Source organism: Onychomys torridus, chromosome 3 (genome assembly GCF_903995425.1).
Source record: "Onychomys torridus chromosome 3, mOncTor1.1, whole genome shotgun sequence".
NCBI classification, from domain to species: Eukaryota; Metazoa; Chordata; class Mammalia; order Rodentia; family Cricetidae; genus Onychomys; species Onychomys torridus.
In genome coordinates, this window is record NC_050445.1 from 89,706,637 (window position 1) to 89,728,980 (window position 22,344).

Here is a 22,344-nt window from a genome sequence, read left to right on the forward strand (position 1 = left end):
AGAGAGCTGGGGGCATGAGTTTATTAAGAATCAAGTCATTTCTGTTCGCTGGCCCCATACAGACCTGCCACAGTGGTCCTGACAGTCTGGGGAACAGCTGTCTTCAGGGCATGCTGATCTCAGAGGGCACACGAGACTCTAGCATTGTCTTCCTGTCTACACCTATAATCAAAATGGTCATTTCTGGTTTTCATGTACTTGAGCATGTGGCTGGATAAGTCTGTTCTCTCCAAAATGGCAGCTCCATGCTCCCAGGGAGAAGACACCAAAACTGGTTAGAAGTCAGGCTCTATGGGCTTCTGAGACCAGACTGCCATGTTTACCTTCATAGACTATCACACCTCAGACTTTTAAAATGCACGTGTGTGTGTGTGTGTGTACATGTAACATTATCAGTGTGTGTGCTGTGTATTTGGTGTGTGTGTCACTGTGGGAACACTGTGTGCACATGTGACAGAGTACATATGGAGGTCAGAGGACCCCCTTGGGAAGTCAGCTCACTCTACAATGGGTTCTAAGGCTTGAACTTACATAATCAGGATTGTATAGTAATTGGTTTTACCTGCTGAACCATCTCCCCAACCCTGGACACATTTACCCATGGATTTTGAATTGACATTCCCTCCGTTTTGGCAGAGAGGAGACAATTCTACTAAAAGCCCCCTGCTACCATGCGACACCAGGCCTCACAAAGGCCGTGCAGCAAGCGCAGTCCTGTGTTGGGATACACTAAGCATTCAGATGCCTGCCTTGTGGATGCTCCAGTGGCATCCTGCCCCGCTCCTCCGAGCACAGAGGATTGAGCAGGCCTGGATACCTGCTTGCTAAGCTGAGCAAATTTTGCATCTGGGCCTCTGCCAGGCCTGAGAGTACTTACCTGCTGTCACAATGGCCAAAGATCTCCAAGAAACTGTGATTTTTTTTTTTTAAAGCTTTTCTACAAAGCCAGAGAACATGTTGGCAAGGCTGCTATATTCAACTGTATCTGAAGCTAAGGAGCCCAGACAAAGGGCCTGGGATGAGGTTTTTCTTCCCCTTTTCCTCTTTAATCTCCAAGGAATTGCCACTAACCCAAGACCACACTGACAGAGGCAGCTGTGACCCAGCCCTTCTTGGAATATGAGAAGAAGGAAAGATTAAAAAAAAAAAAAAAAAAAAAAAAAGATGCCTGCTGCCTCACATCCCAGAATACCTTTTATTCTTCGATATCTAGCTGAGAAAGGCGATGGCTGTGACAAACGGGGGACGAACATGCTGGCGCCAACGTTCAGACTCCGACGCCGGCACCGCGGGCCGGTGATATTGCTCAGAGTATTTACCACGCATCCTGTAAGGACGGGACTTGGGGCAGGATGGGGCAAGGGGACACACGACAGGCTTTCCCTTTGCCCCTGGTTGAGTACATATCTCGGCTAGAACACCGAGTGAAGAAAAGCCCTTTCCAATTTGGCACTTGAGGTCTGCTTTCTCTTTTTCTTATATTTTTATATTCCAATTCATTTCCTCGGAAATTCTAAAAGGGCCATCCATCCGTGTTGGCGAGTGTCTTACCAGTTCAAGCTCATGGCAAACATACTGTGAGTTCTTAACGTGTGTCTTCGTGAATCGACCTCTGTGGGAAGAAGTCCCATGCCCACCTGCCAAGCTGGGGTGTACACTGTTCACACCCACAGTCCTTATACCAGACAGCCACCTTTCCCCATAATTTATGCTACACTGCCATCTTATGGTGGTTTATAACTACAATTTATAGAAGGAAAAGCTCGGGACTGTCTCATCTCTGTTTTGAAGAAATCTATGGGCTTAAAAACCATCTTTAATTAATCACACTAGATACACATGTCAAAATGGTGATCTATAAGCAAGAAAGCTTTTGCAGTGTGGCAGGCCAAAGGCCAAACTCCACAGAAAGGATGGAGCAGCCATACCAACCTTAAAGACAGCTAGAGAATCTCTTCAGAGGCATTTATGTCCTCGCTCACAGACTACCACTGCACACGCCGACATTTAGAAGCAGCCTTCTTTGTGAATTCCATGATGTATTTGGGAAGAATATCAGAGGGGGGAAAATCTGCCATAAGTCAGTGATTTTCGGCCTGGAATGTTTGGCTCTGAGTTCGCGTTACACAACATTTCTCCTTTCTCGTCTTAGGAAAAAAGAAAGGAAAAGCAACCCACAGAACTCCCTGGTCCTGTAGCAGCATGACAAGGCCAGCCAGCCCACTTTTCAGCCCCATCATTTATACACGTATTTCACTCCCAGCTTAATTCTAAGACAAGCCTCCTCGGAGAAGCCTCCTTCCGGAAGTCTGCCTGCCAATTTTGGGAGGCTTTAAGGCTTATTTCCTTTCCCTCCTCCACCCACAAGTCAAATTGTGAAGGGACCTGAATTTAATTCCTTCACCCGAACTTGCCAGTTCTGTGGCTACGCCACCAGCCAGTCATTCTCAGGAACACACAGGGAGAAAGAGAGGCTTCCAATTGTAGGTCTGCCTAGGGGGCTCTGGGTAAATAGCATTGATCTGGGAAGCTGTGGTATTAGCAAAGGTTTACTAAAGTCATCCCCCATCCTGTGGGGTGGCAAAGTGTCCCAAGCCACAGCAGAGCAAGGGACCAGCTTCCAATTCCCATAGCCGAGAAGGCTTTCTTGCCCACGCCATCTCTTCTCTCATGTCGGCCCCGTTAGCACCACGCCACTCCTACAGGGATCAAGCTTAAAACTCGGAGCCACCAAGGAAAGCAAGGACAGAAGAAGCCTCCAGTCCTTCCCCCTCTGCAGAGAAGACCCAGAATACAACGGTGATTCATTATGAAGGAAAAAAATTAATATGCATTTAACCAAATGCAAAAGAAGCACGGAACAAAGGCAGTTTATAAAAAGGCATCCAAATGTCAAATATTTCTCTAGCTCTTCCTGCCCTGTCACAATAGAAGTGTTTTCTTTTTTAAGTGCTCCACTTTCAGTAATTGTAGGGATCACAATTTCAAATTAAACATGCCCAGTAAACCATGGTGGGTTTTGTTTCCTCGCTGCTCCAACCTTTGTCTAGTCCCCAGTGTAGCCCCACCTCTCCCACACTCCCCACCCCAACTCTGTTTGGCTTAGAGACTTACCTTTGCTGACCTTGCCCCTCCTTTTTGGGAGGCTGATCCCGCTGCACTCCCGTCCCTGCACTGAGAATGTTGTTTCTGCAACCATCCCCTGCTACACGCACAGGGGTGTGCCTAGTGCCCATAGTCCCACCATCTTTTGCTGAGTATATGTTTGTGTGTCTGTTATTTGCCCCACCTCCACCCCTCTTTAACAAGAAGAATGGGACCAGAGACTCCCAACACAGCACAGTGCTGTCTGAACTGACTGTACCCATTAGGAATTCTTCAAGTGCAGATGGAGTCCTCAAAGTGACTGTTTACCAATGCAGAAGTAACATTCTGGGTTGCCTCACCCCACCCCACCTCCCAACATGGATGGGGTTTCATTGCCGCTCTGATTTCAGTGTCTCCGTTTGCCACCCCAAAGAGCTGATTTTTCTAATATCCATCCTGCAGATTCCATCTGGGATCCCCCAAACAAGCTGTGTGCTTCTGCCTCTCTTGCAGACAGAAATTACAAAAAGTCTCCAGTTCAATGGGAAGGAGGTCAGACCTACCCGGGTCTGAGGTATCGGAGTTTTAATGCCTAGAAGCACAGAGAGAAGCCAAACAGAGAAGACTTAATAGACACCCTTCAGGAAGGGACGTTTCTTCTCCTCCTTGTGTCTGCCTATAGGTACAAACCACCGTGGGAAAGCCAAGTTGAAGCTCCCAGAAAGCCAGAAGCCAGCAGCGTCTACTATGATCACAATTACCCCACGGTGTTCCTGTTTCTCAGGATTTACTATCCTTCCAAGCTTTCGGCCCAGTGTCTTGTGTGAACAGAGAACCAGATGGGAGTTTTGGGGGCTAAAATGGATACACCAATTATTTATAGATTCGGACTAAAAATCATGTGAACCGCCTTCTGTGGAGCCCCATCTTCCGAGAACAGACTTGAAATAGGCATAGTTGTGGAAAGTCTCAGAATCATTTAGAATAATCCTCAACATGATATTGCAAGTAGGGAATGGTGGAATTAAGCCTAAAGAATTTTAGGAGCCCCTTCAAAGAGAACAGAAGAATTTTTAAACTACCTTTTAGAATTCTCTAGAAGGAGACCCCAGGGTTCAATTTTATGTCCTAATGGTTTTAGTCATGTTTCCTTTAGACTTTTTTTTTTTTTTTTTTTTTTTTTTTTTAATTTTCTGGCTAGAAAGACCTTTAAAACTCAGCATGACTGCTTGCAAAGGGAGGTGTTGCCAACTTGGGAGTGGAAGGAAATTGATGCTGCTGGTGCCTTAGCGATGATAGACACTCAACACGCATGCAAAGGATGAGAGCATTTTTAAAAGACTTTCTGTTATTAGTACTCAATGCAGGCTGGGGTTGCTGAAGGAAGGTGTGTGTGTGTGTGTGTGTGTGTGTGTGTGTGTGTGTGTGTGTGTAACTTCCCCATCCTGTTTTTTTTTTTTTAACATGTATTTTGATTTTTTTCTGTTTGTTGTTTGTTTGTTTGTTTGTTTGTTTGGGTTGGCAGGGGCTGGGGTGAAGTGGGGAGTGTAATAGTTCTCACAAAATCTCTTCTGCTACCTACCAGGCTTAGCATTTCATCCGTACTGCTTCATATAAACCTCATCTAAACCAGTGATGTCTTTTTCGTTTTACTAAAGAATGGTAGCCTAGCTGAGAGGTTAGCTGGCTTGTCTCAGGTCACCGAAATGAGAACATCACAACCCAAGCCTCAGCAGCTCCCATTATTGACTATTCTGTGTCAGATCTGAAAACCGCTCCTTCTGAAGTCACTCTTAAATCTAAACCTCAAGATGGAAGAAATATTTGGAGAAGGGCTGCAGCCATGAAAGTTGTTCTCAGCGATGCTTACATTTTCATAGCCAAAAAACCATTTGGTAGAGTCCAAAAACACTTTCATTTTCCCCCCTCTTTTAACACACAGACTCTCCTAGACATGGACAAGGGTCAGAGGGCCTCGCTGGAGCTCTCCTCCATCTGAATGCACTCATTTGGTCCACAGCTACCCAAACACCTTAGGATGGAAGGACATTTTCTGTTTAGTGTTCTGCAGTGCTAAGGATAGAATCCGGGCTCTCATACATGCTAGGCAACAGCTTTACCACTGAACTCTATCCCGAGCCTGGAACATTTTAAGAAGAATTTGTATGTAGTAACATCAATACCTGAGTTATAATGCTGGCTCTAAAATAAGCTATTTGCACTGCTGTTTAAAAATTAATACCCATTTGAACATACATGGTATCACTAACCAACTGGGAAATTAGTAACATTTATTCTCCGTCTAGAAATGAGAAAACACGGATTTTTGCTATTCTATCAAGCATACTTAGAATCAAAACAGAACTGCTTCCATTTCCTGGTTAGCTGTAATTCTAAGCACTCAGACAGTTTCCCAGGTGAAAATGGAAAAGAGAGCACTGGTTTCTGGGGTACCCTGGGTTTCCCAGACATGTATGTGCCTATGTTCATGGGGACAGGTACAGAGCTTCTTTCCACTCTGTCTACCCCATATGTTTTTTAGTAATGACAGTTGAAAGGGGTACATTTTGTAAAACTTACAGCTCAGCTAGTAAAGTGCTTGCCTCACAAACCTGGGGGACAGAAGCCACTTAAAAGGCCAGCATTGGGGAGGCAGAGACAGGAGGTTCATTGGGAACAGATGGCCGGCCAGCCTCCCCAAATCAGTGAGCTCCAGGTCCCACTGAGAGACCCTCTTCAAAAAACAAAGTTGCGAGCTCCTGAGGAAAGACACCAAGGTTGGCCTTTGGTCTCTAAGCACACTTGAACACACATGTACACACCCTTGTGCAAATATGCACACATACATACCCATAATATACAAAATAAAATAATAATTATAATAAGCCAACCCCTGGGTATGGAGAGTTGCTTCCTATGAGGTTTGTTTTCCAGTCAACTGCCTAAAATTCAAGCCGTCCCTGTCTGAATGTCCTTGGACAGTTGTATGGGTAGTAGCATCTTTCCTGAGTTTTGAATCTTCTGGCCTGGTAAGTTACTTTCCATCACCGTAGTATTGAGGACCCGTGAGTGTGTGTGTGTTCCCTGCCTCTTCATGCTTCTGCTGAACACCTTGGATCATCCTGGACCAGACAGCAGAGGTTATCAGCAGCATGTGGGTAATGGATGGGGTCCATTGTTTTCTTGTTTAGAAAAATAAATCACCCTGCAAACTTGTATTATGCTCCACGTGAAATGGAGGCACATCAGCACTTGCTGTGTTTTCCCTTCCTGAGCTGGCTTGGCAGGGTGCCTTGGGCTGCAGAGAACAGCCAAGGGTTGCCAAGCAGGGCTGCTTGGTTCCTTGCCCATTCCTCTAGGGGTTGTAAACATCCTGCCCTGGGAACCTTCACCAACCTGTAGCTAAAAAACTCCCTGGTGCAGTGGCGTGGCTGTGGGGAGCTGTGGGGTGGGGGTTGGAATCCATGAGTCACACTGTAGGGGTCCTGCTTGGTCCCAAGGAGCACCTAACCTGCTGAAGAGTTAAGCACAGAGGAAGGGCAAAGATATTTGAGCTATTAAATACCCAAGATGCGCGCGCACACACACACACAGCCCACGCACCCCCTTCCTCCCAGCCCCCCTGGCCAGTGTAGTCAGGTACTGTCAACACGAAATCTCCCTAGCACACCAAGCTGGGCTGCCACTTGCTCCAGGGGGGGTACATCAGGACCCCACTAGGACATCACCACGCACTGTCTGGGACAGTGTGAATAATTTGCTTACTCCATGGTAGTTTACATCAGTTAAAAGACTAAAACCCTAGAAGCTGGGTGTGACCATAATCCCAGCACTGAGGAGGCTGAGGCAGGAGGACCACAAAATCAAAGACAGCCTAGGATACACAGAGCATTCCTGTCTCCAAGACAACAAAAACAAAAGCCCTACCTCAAGGCTGGGGGGGTGAGATGATTCAGTGTTTAGAGTCCATTGCTGCCAAGCCTGAGGGCCTGCGTTTGATTCCCAGGACCCACACAGTAGGAGAAAACCAACTCTCAAAAGTTGTTCTCCGACCTCCACACAAACACTGTAGCATGCACCTGAACAACACACACACACACACACACACACACACACACACACACACACACAATGTGATACAAAATTAAAAATACAAACAAAACCAAAACCAAAACAACCCATACAAAACAAGTTTCCAGAACACATAGTAGAGTCAGGTACCAAGTCCTCCAGGGCAAGGGCTGGCATACTCTCTTTGATAGGTACCCTGTTGCACACATTGCTAAGGGGATTTATGACAGCTTTACAGGGCTATCGTGTACAAAAGAGGATGCTACAAAGCCTACCATGGGCTAGGTGTATCACTATGATACACCCATTCTACATGTAAGTAAATTGAGGTTTCCCAAGGTTACAGAACAAGGGTAAAATCACGATATAGGACCAGGATGCAGGTCTAGGCACTTTGAACTCACACACACTTATCTGCCAAGCAGGATGTGTCAGTGAGAGAGTCACAAGAGCCCACAGAAGACATCCCAAAGGAACTTCCCTCCCACAGCATGCCACTCTACCACGCAGACGTCAGATGTCAGGGCTCAGCTTGAATGCCACCCTTGAGGTTTCATTAAGAGGCAAGCATGAGCTCAGTGGTGGATGGGAAGGTTTTAATTATGCCATCAGAGTTCATACATAGAAATGGCTTTTCTCACTTATGAAGGAGTGGTGAGTGGACTAGGGATGCAGCCTGGCTTCTTGAGTATCAGTTAGCCTGACACTATCTTTAGATCCCAGTATTCTCAGCAGTGAACTAGAACTGTATAACCCTCGAGGAGGGGGGGGGGGAATGTGTGAGAAGACTCAATACCAAATTTCATATCACTAATGTTTCTTTTTTCAAAACTTTTTATTTATGGATACGTATGTGCATCTCTGGGTGTGTATGCAGGCTCTTGGAGACCAGAAGATGTCAGATCTCCTGAAACTGGAGTTCCAGACAATTGTGAGCCACCCAATGAGGCTGCTGGGGATTAGACTCCAGTCTTCTACAAGAGCAGCAATATTCTTTCTTTAAAATATCCTATCAACAGCCTGGCACGTCGCCTTTAATCCTAGCACTGGAGAGGCAGAAGCAGGTGGTTCTCTGTGAGTTCAAGGCCAGCCTGGTCTACAAAGTGAGTTCTAGGACAGCCAAGGCTGTTATACAGAGAAACCCTGTCTCAAACAAACAAACAAACAAACAAACAAAAAACACCCCACACATACAAAAACACTAAATAACTAAATAAAAAAATCCCATCAAGCCAGGCACACATCTTTAATCCAGCATTTCGGAGGGAGATCTTTACAAGTTTGGGGTCAGTCTGGTTTACATAGTGAGTTTCAAAACAGCCAGGGCTATGTAGAGAGACCTTGTCTCAAATAAACAAACAAACAAATAAATAAAATATCCTATCCAGGTAGGGGTTTGGGAGATAGTGTAGTTGGTAAGATGTCTGTCATCCAAGTATGGGGACTTGGGTCCTCAGTACCCATATAAAGAGCAAGGTGTACTGTTATGTGCTTGTAATGGTAATGCTAGAGAGGTGAAGCCAGGGGGGTCCCTGGGGATTGCTGCTCAGCCAGCCTCACTGAACCAGTGAGTTAGAAGTATAATGAGAGACCCTTTCTCCAAAAAAAAAAAAAAAGTAGGAAATGATTAAGAAAGCCACTTGATGCTGACCTCTGTCCTCCATGTTCTAGCTGTGTGCATGCACACTCATACACACAGAGTCTCTTAGGGAAGTAGAATGTATCAAAAATAACAATGGCACAACCACTGGAAATGTGATTCTCATGGTGTGGTCTCAACACAGATCCTATATTGTACCCTGTGAGACAGTCTACTGCTTCTGCATACTGCTTCTCTGTTAGTTCTGAACATCTGAATATGAAATAGTCACATGGGGTAAGAAGGCATCTACAGGAGTAGAGGATAAGGCAATCACATCTCCTGAACAGGAACGGGGATAGATAGAGATCTTACTTGGGGCAACCAAAGTGTAACTAATTCCAAAGGTAGCATAGGATGTGGCAATGGATATGCGGCTCAGAGATCAACATCAGCATCACGTGGTCTGAAATCTGTGTGAAACCCGATTCTGAGGCCTGTCAGGTCCTTAGGATCCAGCCCTGAATTCTGAGCAGAAGCCCAGCAATTTCTCTGCTATTTGGAGCAGTCCTGTTGTGGGGCCTGGCACACTTGGTGGGCAGGGGCTGGTTGGAGGTGGTGTGAGCAGAAAACCAAGTTGTAAGATACAGTAAGATAGTTGCTAAGGATTCACCTACAAGGTTGGGTCTGAACTGGCTAAGCTGGGGGTGGGGGGTGGGGGTAGACAGCAGCTACCCTGCTCTCAACACAGCACAGCAGCTGTTGGTGGGTAGAAAGTAAGGCGAGAGAGAGGGTGTGGGGAAGGGAATGTGTGGGGAGGAAGGAGAGAGGGAGGGAGGGATAGAGGGATGGAAACAACATCGTGGGAGGGTGTGAGAGCAAGAAAGCTGGTCTGGAAGGTCAAAGGCTTGTGAGAGAACATCTTGCTTAGCTAGCCAAGGCCTCTAGGTAGGAGATGGCACCATGCAAACAGCAGACCAGATGGTAATAGTCAGGGACCTCAGCTAGGGGATCCCCTTCCCCCAATAGCTCAGGAGCACCCAACCAACTCCTTCAGATGCCAAACCCAGGTCTCCACACAGAGCAGATGATGCAGGTCCTTCGAGATGCCCCAGGGAAGCAGCAGGAAATGTCTGTCCCTAGGGTGACTAGGCAGTGACAGAACATCATTCACATGCTGAGGCTCTGAAAGTCGGGCCTCTTTGTAGTCTTTGGAAACTGCTGCATGCCTGTCTGGTCACAAGGTCACACCCAGCTAGTGACAGGTGCTATCCCCCTGCAGGCCTAATCCAGGCCCGCAGGTTATTTTGGTACACGTCAAGGAGTGGCTTCAGCTCCTGGGGCCCCACACCTGCAGCACCTGTACTTCCTTCCGGGGGACCTCACCGCTTTCACCCCACCAGCCAGCCAGTGGAAGGGGATAGATGCTGCTGTCTCTTCAACTTGTGAGTTCTCCACAAGTTTAAGCTGGTCTCCTCTTAATTGCCCCCACAGAGATTTTTGTGAATACTTTTAAATATTATAATTATTATTGTTATTTTCCTTTGTTCTTCTAGATGGCAGCTCTCCTTCATGCATCTCAAAGAACCATCCTAGATTATCCAATTAATCTTCATAAATCCCTGTGAGGACAGTGGGTGGTAGTTTCTCTACTTTGCTAAAGAGGAGGTAAGGAAAAGAGTAGGGCTAAAGATGCTGTGGGAAGAGGGGGCGGGATGGACCCCAAATGACAAGTGGGAACCCCTGTTCTTCCCACAATGTGCTACAGTGCCGTCCTGGGCCATCACTATCTAGAGGCGACATCCTAAGGCAAGCTCTATTCTGATCATGTTATCACCCCTGGGTAACACACCTTGGCCTTCCCAGTATTCAACTTTCCCATCTGACAAGAGTTGAAGATACCTCAGTGAGGAGTGCAGAAAGGACCCTGGGCTCCTTGGAGGCAGTCTGCAAATACCAGCAGGGCCTCCTTCCCAAGCCCTTCCCCCACTGGGCACCATCAAGCCAACCCCCCATGGGCTCTGTTGCAATTTTATAAATAAGGCAGTTTTATACGCTGAAGCAGAAATGGACTGTTTTGGCATGGTTGGAACAGAAGGATCCAAACTTGGGAGACAAGCAGCCTGTTTCAGACTGTGGCTCCAACACTTCCCAACTGTGATGGCTTTTCACGGGTCACCGAATCATGCCAAGCCCATTTCCTCACCAGCAAAATTGTGGCACCAGTTTGGTGAGGGAGCACAGAAAGAGGGTCTGGCATTAGTTGGTGCTTCATAAGGAACCAGAGATTGCATAAGGAGTGGGGGTAGGGGTGTCAAGATGCCTGAATTGAATCCTACTAGGTCACCATGGACAGGTCACTTCATCTTTCTGGCTAAGGAAGGTTCCTATGAAGACTAAGCAGGTTACTAGCCATCGGCCACAGCAAGACAATGCAAGTTATTATAGTATTTTAGTCATTGCGTAATCCCTTGCATCTATTTTGTCCTGTGCAGCCCTGAAGCAACAGAACACTTGCTCCACAGCGTGAGGGCAGCATGTGGAGGGATATGGAGCAGTACAGGGCCACTATGCCCCCGGGACACTGGAAAAATGTCCCCTGGCTGAGAGCGCTTTTACCCCTGGAGCACTCCTGTGATCTCCCATCCTCAGACTCAGGGATCTAGGAAGTGTCCCACTTTCCCCCAGCTTCCCCGCTAAACCGAGATATTCGTTCATCTCGTCACTGTGCTGAAGGAGTTGACAGAAATGACCTGACAGTTCAGGAGTTTCAGTCCAATGGGACTGTGGAGACATGCTAGCTGTGGCAGCCTGGTCTGTCCGGCAGGGGTCTGCCACAGGGCTGGAGAGCAAGTGTCAAATACAGGAGCCCCTGAGGGACACTGCACGCTCCACCCACAGGGTGAGAACTAGCATTTCTAGAGAGAGCACGTGAGGCCCTCCTTCCTAAGTTCTTCAGTGCTCCATGCATACAAAGCATACGAAGACCTGCATGGCCATATGAACAAGGGACAATGGACCATTTCTCTCCATGTGAGCACCAGTTTTTCTTTCCCTTGAATTGCAGAGGAGGAGGAGGAGGAAGAAGAAGAGGAGGAGGAGGAGGAGGAGGAGGAGGAGGAGGAGGAGGAAAAACCATGTAAAGGCCCTTATTTTTGGTAGAGAAATGAAGAGAGAAATAAAGGCACTTTAATTTCCGGTGGTGCCAGGCCACGGTTCCGGCCACACTAGCAGCTGCTGTAACACTAAACCAAACAAACAACCCATCCACCAGCAACACAGAAACTCTGGATTGCTCGCAGTTTCCTGTGGATACTTCAAAGCCTGGAGACTCTGCAGATGTCTTGGTGGTGTTTTCCCTCTCCAGCAAACACATGCAAAAGCCAGCAAGAGAGGGCCCAGTCCCCTGAAAGGAAGATGGGGGGCATGAGGGGGAAAGATGGCTTGAAATCTGAGCCCGAAGCATACTGGCTATCTATTTCTCAGATGCTCCGCCCAGCTCTAAGTCTCGGCCTCCCTCCTTTGGTATTTATAAGAAGAAAGCAGGTCTTGAAATCGAGCTGGTGAATATTCAACACCAAATTCAACTACAGAAAAAAACTTATACTAGAAAATCCATCATGGCCAGATTTCCCTGATAGCTGTCTCCTTTTTCTTCACAAGACTGATGCTCCAAGGGTGGGGCTGAGGTGAGCCAGGACACATCTGACCACCCCATTCTCCTACTTGTTTCTTTCACATTTCTCTTTCTTTCCAGAACAAATTTCCCGAAAAAACATAGCCAGGGAAATGTGTGCCCTGTGCTGCTTTCAAACACAAACAAAGGGAAAGTGTCATCTATGGATTAAAGTATTGATTATTATTTGAGTCAAGAACCAGCCTTCAAAATAAGATGTGTGTGTGTGTGTGTGTCTGTGTGTCTGTGTGTCTGTGTGTCTGTGATGGTGTTGAGACAGGGTTTCTCTGTGTAGCCCTGGCTGTCGTGGAACTTGCTCCAGGCTGGCCTCGAACTCACAGAGATCCACCAGCCTCTCTCTCCCTAGTGCTGGGATTAAAGGCATGCACCTCTACTGCCTGGCCTGGCCCCTTTGTTTTTGTTTTGTTTTGTTTTTTTATGAGAGTCTTAGTTGCTTTTTTCTTTGAGGGGGGGTCATTTGCAACAATGCATTGTTATGGTAAAGGTGTTCACAATGGCCTTTTCTTCTCTTACCCCTAATGTTACAAGCTAGCAATTCCTGACTTGTAAAATTTTTATATTAAAAAAAAATCAAGTGAAAAATTCATCTGCAGAATAAATTGAGATCTGAAAATAAAAGCAGAGTATGGCATACAGAGATGTGCTTCTTAGGCAGATGTAAAATTATAGTTGTGTATGGAGAAGGGCGGTGGCCAAGAGACAGGGTAGGAAATGCTGCTCTGAGCTCATCTGGTTTGGGACCTTGAACAAGTGTCCCCTCCTCTCTAGCCCAACCTACAGAAGAAGGGACTATGGGCTTCTGGCCTCTTTCCAAACTGACTTTAAAAAACCCAAAGGTAGAGTTAGGAAGCCCTGGGTGGACAAAGGTCAGAGAGGGTTGGCAGGGAGCTGCAGGTGCTCTGAGAAAACCATTGCTGGGCCTGTGCCCGGGGCAATGGGATCCTGTGACACAGGGGGTCTTCTAGAGGACCGGCTTCAGCTAGGTCTTAGAAACTTGTCATGGCAGCCCTGGGAGAAATAAGGTGGCATTTCTTATTAAAAAGGAATGAAGGGGCTCCATCTGAGACCCTGAGAGTGCTCACTCTCTAACACACTTGGCCATCACAGGACTGTTCAACGCCAACCTCTAGCATGAGTCTCAAGGGCTCCACTCTTTGGTGTTCCTAGGACCATGCTAGCCAGTACAATGCCAGGCAGATGCTAGGGACCCTTGTATACAATGCTGCTGAGGTCATCCATGCAGACTCTGATGGGAGGCACAAGAGAGGGGACTTGCAAAGAACCTGATGTTCTCAGGGCTTTATTTACCTGCTAAAAATGAAGCTGAGCATTGATTGCCACTGCAGCTAAAAATAGACACTTGTCACCTATTGTGAACTTCTTACAATGCAAGTAAGAAAAAATCAGAGATAGGAAACCTGTCACTTCTCACAGGATCTGCTTTTAAAAACCTGTACTGTCACAGACAAATACATTCTGTTCTCCAACAGTTCAGTCTTCGAACTAATTACATGTATTTGTCTGTAACGCATGAGATTTCAAAAGGAGTTTAAAACTAAATAAACTATGTAGACAAAGGGGCTATGGAGATTTGTTAGACCAGGTCAGGGCACAGTCTGAAGAAGTCACTGATGTCATTGGCACCTGAGAACATTCCCACCGAATCAGCCCTTTAATCTTAGTTCTTCTGTTTTGATTGACATCCTAGGGCCCCTGAGCCTCCCCCATGCCAGAGCAAAGAGACACAACAAACAGCCTATTTAGCAGAACAAAAAGAGGGTGGGGTGGGGTGGGGAGAGGGAGGGGGGAGGAGAGGGGGAGAGGGAGAGGGGGAGAGGGAGGGGGAGAGAGAGAGGGAAGGAGAGGGGGGAGGAGAGGGGAGGAGAGGGAGGGGGAGAGAGGGAGGGGGGAGGAGGGGGGGGAGGGGGGAGGAGAGGGGGAGAGGGGAGAGGGGGAGAGGGAGAGGGGGAGAGGGAGGGGAGAGGGGGAGAGGGAGAGGGAGAGGGGGAGAGGGAGAGAGGGAGGGGAGGGGGAGAGGGAGGGGAGGGGGGAGAGGGGAGGAGAGGGAGGGGGAGAGGGAGAGGGAGAGGGGGGGAGAGGGGGGAGAGGGAGAGGGAAACCAAAGCTATCAACTCCCACTTGGAACTCTTGGAATCGACACAGACTCAAGAAGAAGCAGACTCTTCCACGGCAACTGTTTCTAATGTACATCTCTGTCACGTCAGCACAAGAAGCAGAGGCCACTCTGCAGGACACAGGACAACAGCCACAGCACTCCCCCAGGTTGAACCCATCAGCCTCCAGTGAAGCTTTTAGGACAAACGGTTTTCTGAGCCTCGGTGTCCACGGGATGTGCCCCGATAAAGGTGCTGGCTGAGCTCAGTACTCACAGGGACTCCTTACCTCTCGGCACGTGGAGCCCAGGCAGCCTTCTGGGTGTGTGGGAGACACCCCATTCCCCAGCAGGAAACATAAAGGCTACCTTTGGAGTAAAGAACAGCTTAAAGGCAGGGAGGAGACAGGTGTTGCTAATAAACTATATCTGCAGTCTCACATGGACAGAGCCTCGTCACTCCCTCAACCTAGTCCTTTCTATTAATTAATTAACCAACTTTCGTCTCCAGTGTTTCTTCTGTCTTTTCCTTACCCTGGCCCTTCCATAGCTTAACATATTCACAGGACTTGTTGCTTCCTATAAATATCACTTTGGATTTAATTTTTTTTTAATCTACTCTGATCTTTGAGCCATGATCTCCTAGATAGCCCAGGTTGGCCTTGAACTTTCAAACCTCCTGCCTTAGTATTCTGAACGCTAGAATTTCAACCACATATATCACAACAGTCTAGGAATTGATTTTAACATGGGGATGGGGGAGGTGAGACAGGAGAGTAAATGTGGTGTTAGCCATGGTTATGTTCGCAATTAAGAAAACAAGCATGTATTATTTTTGCCCTTATAAAAAGAATTTTTGTGGGAAAGGGGGCAAGTATCTGGACTCTGCTTCAGAATAAGAGTTTAAAATAACCAGTCAAGTAGCTAATACCAAAGTGGAATGTGACCAGAGAACTTTGGTACCAAGGTTTTGATTCTTAGACCTGCATGGCCAGCTCAGAGTGGTTGGTTGAAGGCCTTCAGGGGTTTAGTTAATTCCTCTCACCTTCTATGATGGCGACATCCCTTGATCCTCTTACAGAAGGGTAAATTGAGGCTTGGAAAGCCAGGCACCACAGTCATAGTCCCAGACCTCACAAGATAGGGTTCCGGAGGGAGTGGGAGGAGCTGATCTCCTCAGGCAGACTCAGTGCTCCGATCACCTGGGTAGGTTTCTCAAAGCGGATCTCTGAGGAGTTTTGGGGAAAGCTGGGCCCTCTGTCCACCACCAACCAGCTCTGTGAAGGGCTGTGAATGAGCAGGACTGTGACCAAGGCCTGGGAATGATATGCTCAGGGCCACATTGACAAAGTCATATCAGGTAGAACAGGTCAGAGGCCATGGTGGAGGCCACAGGAAAACCCAAGCTCCCTGTATTGTAAGAAAGGAAGGCTGCTCCCCATTAGAGAGCGCAGAACAGGCTTGTAGGAGGTTCTTGGCTTTCCCCAGGGTCTCCTTAAGGGCACACAGCTGGGGATCCAGGCCAGGGCTCCAGAGGGACATGGGGCTAGGTGGCCACAGCGCAGAACACACATGTCAGAGAGAGAACCAGGCAAGATGGTGCTGGAGGAGTTCACAGGAAGAGGGGGCCGAACTCCATGTAATTTGCTCTTTGTTTGAATCTAAAACACAGCTTTAAGTTATTAAGCATTCTGGAATGGCACAAGCATTTTGGGCACCGCAATCAGGAACAGATAGATACTTGGGGGAAGGATCTTCAAGACAAATGTCAGGAATGAGAAGCATCGGGTCCTTGTGACCGACCTCGCTGCCTCCTTCAGGGGTCACAACCATGCCTGGAGTGTCCCTGCGGTACCGGCCTGTGCCTGCTGCTGGCAAGGGCTTGGCTGCCCGCCCTCAAGTCAGTCCATACAACAGGAACTCACTGGTGCATTCCACCTGCTTATTAAAGGGACCGCCTATGGAATCTTTACTGTCATGTGCTACGAAGGTAGGAACCCCCTTTTCTGAAGTGTTTCAGGAAAGGGCATAAAGCACCCCCAGAACAGTCAGGGGACCATATTCTCTGCAGCAGCCATTCTTCTAAATATAGAACACGGAGCACTCACACGAAGGAGGCAGGAGATGTCCTTGGATGCTCCACACAACAGGCGGATGACAGAGCTGCTAAGATGGTTTTGCGTTGAGATCCTGAGCTCCCCGATTTAGCAGAAGGCTCCCCTGCTCCCTCACGTGAGTGGGCTGCGGTGATGGCATTCTGAGGCTCACCACTTCACCTTGTCCCAGGCCTGCCTTCACAGGTACATAAATAATTCCCTGGACTCTGGGAGTTTCTTTTTTTAACCCCCATGGAAGTAAATTTACTTATCCAAACTTGAGCTAGCTCTAACATTTGCCAGATCTCCCAGGCCGATTTCTTTTCCTTTTTTAAACTCATCTTCACGGCAGGAACATAAAAGGGGGCGATCCATAAACATTTCAGGCGCTTAATATACTGCTTCCTCTAGGTTGCTCGAAGCGGAAACGCTGCTCTGGAGACGAGGTGGGCATCTCTCAAAGTCATCAGGAGGGCTTGCCATGCACTTGGCCACAGCTGAAATGTGTTTTAATAAGACCCTTCTCCTTTACAAGTCCCGTTGCCTTTCAGCTCCAGCCCTCAGCCCAGGCTGGGAGAAAGATGGCTCTCAGATATCCTTTTGTTACTTTAATCGGAGCCAGAAGGGCCGTATTGACTTTCGGCCCGTGGGGAGTTGTAGCTCTTTAGTATCTATCTCATCCAAGAAATCAAGTTTGATTAATTTGTCATCAAGCAAAATGTGTGATCCCCTCAGAGCCAAGCCTTTGAAGTGGAAGGATTGGGCTGGAGGCCCAGGTCAGGAGGCAACGATGCAGCAGTGGTGTCCCAGGGACTAGCACTCGGAGGCATGACCGGCTGGCCTGTTCACATTGACACTGCTGCTTTTACGTTCAAAACCTTTTCCACGCAAGTGGTCTAAGTGGGCTCCTCCCTGGCAAGGGTTCTCTTTTGTAGTCTTTGTTAAAATGGTGTGATCGGGGCTACAGAGCAAAGAAGGCCTAGTAAATGTTAAGCCACTCCACAAAGCCTTGGGGTGGTAGGATGTGACCTCCCACCAAACTTAAAAGCCCGCTGAGAGCGGGAGAGTCATAGGGCTGAACTGGTGTCAGCCTGTGCTTCCGGAATGAATATAGAAGGGGTCCCCCGCTGGGTCACCGGGGCAGATGCTCATTTATGATGCTCCGGTCTCGTTAACCTGCACTTAGTGGAGTTCCTGATTTGCTGAAAATGCATAAGGTAGTGACCCTGAGATATTTAAGCCTGGACTTAGTGTCACATTTCTTGTTCAGGTGCTATATATGGTTTATAAGGAGTTACAGGGCTTTTAAAAATCACAGAGTAAGCCATCTAGATACATTCCACAGTGTAAGAACCGCACTGTTAACATGCTGGTGCATGGGCCTTTTTATGACTGTTACCCCTCGGGTGTATACATAAAGACCCAGTGAATTAGGGAGCAAAAGTCAAGGGCTTGCTTGGCTTTTAAGGAGGTCTGGGAAGCGCCAACAAATTACAAACAGCCTTTGTGGTTTCTGACTCCAGTGTCTAAACTGTTATTAGAGAATTCTAAAATAATAAGGAGCTTAGTGAATTCACTCAGCTTTCGACAGGTAAGGATATTTTGAATTGAAAACTAAAGTAAACTTTGCTTATGACAAGATTCAAACACTTCAATGGGGCTGTACTGTAGGCCACATACGGGGGGAACTCCAAGATGTTTGAGTTCATTTCTTCCCCTTTTTAGGTCTTGTGGCCCCATTTTAATGATATTTCTCTAAATTCTAGGCTCCGTGAAGTAGAGAGGATGTGCTGTTTGTGTTTTCTGGGCTTAGCACACTACAGCAATCACTTGACGAGGGAGTGAGTCAGTATAGCATAGAGAAACATGCTATAGACATGCCCATCAGCTTTCCTGTAAGCTGTCAGTGACTAAAATAAACACATGTAGGAGCTGGGGATAGATGGCTCAATCCATAAAATATTTGTCATGCATGTTTTCGGACCTCAGTTCCATCTCCAGTACATACAACAAAGAGCCACGTGTAGTAGTACATGTTGGGCAGAAAGCCACTGGCAGATACAAGGGGGCTCATGGCCAGCCTCATGTCCCAGGAAAGTACCCTGTCTCCAGAAAACCACCCAAGGTTGTCCTGTCACCTGCACATGCATGTGCATGCATACACACACACACACACACACACACACACACACACACACACACACATGTACACACTGACGATGATGATAATAATAACACTCACTTAATACAAAGAACTCTTGAGACTGTCCAACAGTGGTCTCACAGTCACACGTTTGGGGGCCTGTAACTCACAGTGGACAACACAGAGCTTGCATTTTACTATGCATTTGTTCAGTGGAGAAAACCTTGTCATATACTGAACTTCCTTTGCATATTCCCAAGAAATGCCAATAATGCTGTTGGAAAATAATGCACCGGAAAGCTCATTTCAGATTTAAACTTGCTCCTGGCAAACCAACTCGGAAAGCAGGTACTCAGAACCCAACGGAGGGGACGATTTGGTTTTCCCTAGATGGCATGACCAGGCACAGTGGCCAGAGTACCACAGACTCTTCTGGTATCCTAACCAGATAAGCTGGGCCAGCACCTCAAGTGTCAAGTGAGCAAGCCTCCCTGTATCAGCCACTCTCGGTACCATGGGGCCAAACTCAGAGAAGCGCCTTCTGCTAATTCTCTACCCAGTGCAGTCCCCGGCTGCTCCCTTCCTATGTTATTTATTTCCAAGCAACTGACTTCTCCCTCCTAACCATGAGGAAACTGTGACTCAGAGCAGTTGAGTAACTTGCTCTAGGCACCAGCTAATAGGATTTGAACCCAATAATTAAGCTCCCTGCATTACATCCAGTTTGCTTTCCGACAGTTCACAACCAAGGCCAAGTTGTGCATCCCAGGTGGGTTCAATTCAGAGTCTCCTGCGATCATCCCATTGCCTTAAGTGGAAAAATCGCTAAAACTATAATCGGGACCATGGTACTCTGGTCAAGAAATCAAGTTGGAGCATCTCTGTTCTTCTTTTTAGTCTCTGATAGAAGCATTCACAAACACAAACAGCTAAAGGTCACCAGTAAGCAGTGGGAGAGTGAGTTTTTGCCTGATCCATCTGTGCTGGGATAATCCAGAGTTGGCCGTGAATATGTTTAAGGGCCTACACGCTACAGCAGTAATTCTTTTTCACCTGCCATCCACAGCAGTCAAACGTGTTATTCTTGTACATTCTCCGGAGAAGAGTGTTAGGCATGTGTGTCTACAGATTGGGCACTCAATAAGTGAGACAGAAAAGCAAGCTTCAAATGGAAGTGTTTTTAATTCCCCGTTAAAACCTTGAGAAAATAAGCAAGTGCGTAGAGGGGGCCCAGGATGGGAACTATTTTCAAGACTGACTTGCTCACAAGGCTCTGCTGCTCAAGGCAGGTGAGAAAATGTGTACTTTTGGGGGATGAGGAAGCACTGCAGCAGAGGCTGGGCCCGTGCTCTTCAGGCAGAAAGAAGGTTTGGGGATCCAGTTGTGATCCTTCCACAACTACTTTCGTGACCTTAAGCAGACAGACGCTTCATGCCTCTGGGTCATTGCCCCATCTGCAACGCGAACATTTTGGATGAGGCCAGAAAGTTTTCCATCTTTTTCTTAAAGCTACAGATCCTTAAAAAAAAAAAAAAAAAAAAAAAAAAAAGGGAGGGGGGCGGATAAGGAATCTTAAACTTCTTGCCTTTAGGAATCTTCAGTTTCTATCAAGGCCCTAGCATCAGAACAAGCTAGAGAGCCTAGTGACTCAGGAGAACCAACAAGACAAGTCGGAGCTTGGCAATGGACTCACGGTGTGATCTTGGGCAAGTTCCTTCACCTGTCTTAGCTCCCATGTCCACATCCAGAAAATGGGAGTGGGTTGGGGATTTAGCTCAGTGGTATAGCGCAAGGCCCTGGGTTCGATCCTCAGCTCAAAAAGAAAAGAAAAGAAAAGATGGGAGTAATGGGATGGCGGAGTCATCTATGCGCTTAGATGGTATGCCACTCAATACATGTTACTATTATTACTGACACTATATTGATGAGCACAGGAACACGGCCACACTATAGCCGAGACATGTCAAACTTGGCCCAGACACTGACTCACAGGGTCAGCCAGGGCTTACGAGATACAAGCAGAATTTGCTCCTAGAAATTGCTCTTTGAAGCCCATAAACCTCTGTTAGCATTTTTGACCCTATGATGCTGTTCTTATTTTTTAAGAAGACACATTCAAAACACGAGCATCTTGTCCTCTGTAACTAGGGTATTTTGGGGATGTAGCTTCCAAAGGGAGTCCATCTTCACCCTCATCATTCTTCAGTAGGAAAGGAGGATCATGTTAAACCTTGCTCTGGGTCCAAACTTTATAGAATCCTGTATGTGCAGGAAAACAAATGGTTTCAGTTCCCCGAGCTGCACAGGAAATTGGGGAGTAGGAGCCTGTCCACATTCTCACCGTGGGGAGGGGTGAGAGTCAGCCACACCATCTGTACAAACTGCGCAGAGTTCAACATGCTTACGGTTAGGTTAGAAAGGCTTATGATTTATGCTTGCTAGTTAAATATGCTTATGATTTAAACTTATTTTCTCTGGCAAGAAATAAGCTAGTCAGCACCGTAGCCTAGCCAGATGATGGGAAATAGAAATGTATTTCAATGATATATATTTGAACTTGCTGAGCCTTGTAAAAGCTACTGTTTTCTTTTCTTTCTGTAACAAAAGACCTATCAGCTGTAGGATTCCAGAAATTTTTGAGCGCATTCATTAGTGAAAGCACTTAAAAGTTTCTTTTGTTTTGTTTTGTTTTCTTAACAGTAATCATCACACTGAAAGAATCACTGAGAAAGAGAAGGCATGCATGCATGCATGATCTTAGCCTCCCAAACCCTGTCCCTGAGGTGGGAAGGCAGAGCCTGTGTGAACACAACCAACAGCAAGTTTCAAAAGCACATCTGTACCCGCTAGCCGATAACATCAACAGAGCATGCATAGCCGCGGGAATCTGGACTCCAATCCGAGGCGGCAGTATGACATTCGAAAGTCTTCCGTTGTTATGCCCTGCCCCTCACAGATTTCATTAATTCTGCTGTGTTAAAATTAATTGGGCATCACACTCATAATCTTGAATTGCTTGCTCCCACAGTAAGACAGGAAAGCATAGAGATGAATGGAAGACAGTAGGGTTTTCAGGTGTTTCTGTTTGCTCTGGAGGGGATGCATTATGCAACCAAAAGGAAGCATCAATTCATTTTGATTCCTGAGGTGGGACAACTGAAGCACATGGACACATTGTAGTACCCAAAGAGAAACAAAAGTAGCAGACTCAATGTACTTACGCTATCCTGAATAAAAGGCTAAAAAAAAAAAAAAAAAAAAAAAAAAAAGAAATTTGAATATGCAAAATGTTTTCCTCAAGGCCAAGATGAGTCCTATAGCAACTGCATTCATTCCATAAACCAGAAACAAGGAGTCCCACAGCATCTGCTCCGTGCTGGGCACTGTGAAGGAGCTCCATGCACATTAGAGCCGTCCAGTAGAGCATTGTGCTGGAATAAACATGGTTAGGACAACCACCAGACATATATTTGAAACGAGGTTAAGATGAAAATAACGCAACTGCATGAGATTTTAAACCCAGAAGGTGAAAATTTTTTTTGTTTTGTTTTTTGTTTT

At 46.9% G+C, this 22,344-nt stretch overlaps 1 protein-coding gene across 1 annotated transcript in view; it reads right to left on the minus strand.

The window, feature by feature from the left end:
- Positions 1 to 15,680: 15,680 nt before the first annotated feature.
- Positions 15,681 to 22,344, minus strand: part of Eif4e3 (eukaryotic translation initiation factor 4E family member 3) — a 43,211-nt gene continuing 36,547 nt past the window's right edge. The window contains exon 5 of the mRNA XM_036181888.1: positions 15,681 to 15,863. Within this exon, the coding sequence (XP_036037781.1) occupies positions 15,681 to 15,863 (183 nt within the window). The remainder of the gene's footprint in view (positions 15,864 to 22,344) is intronic.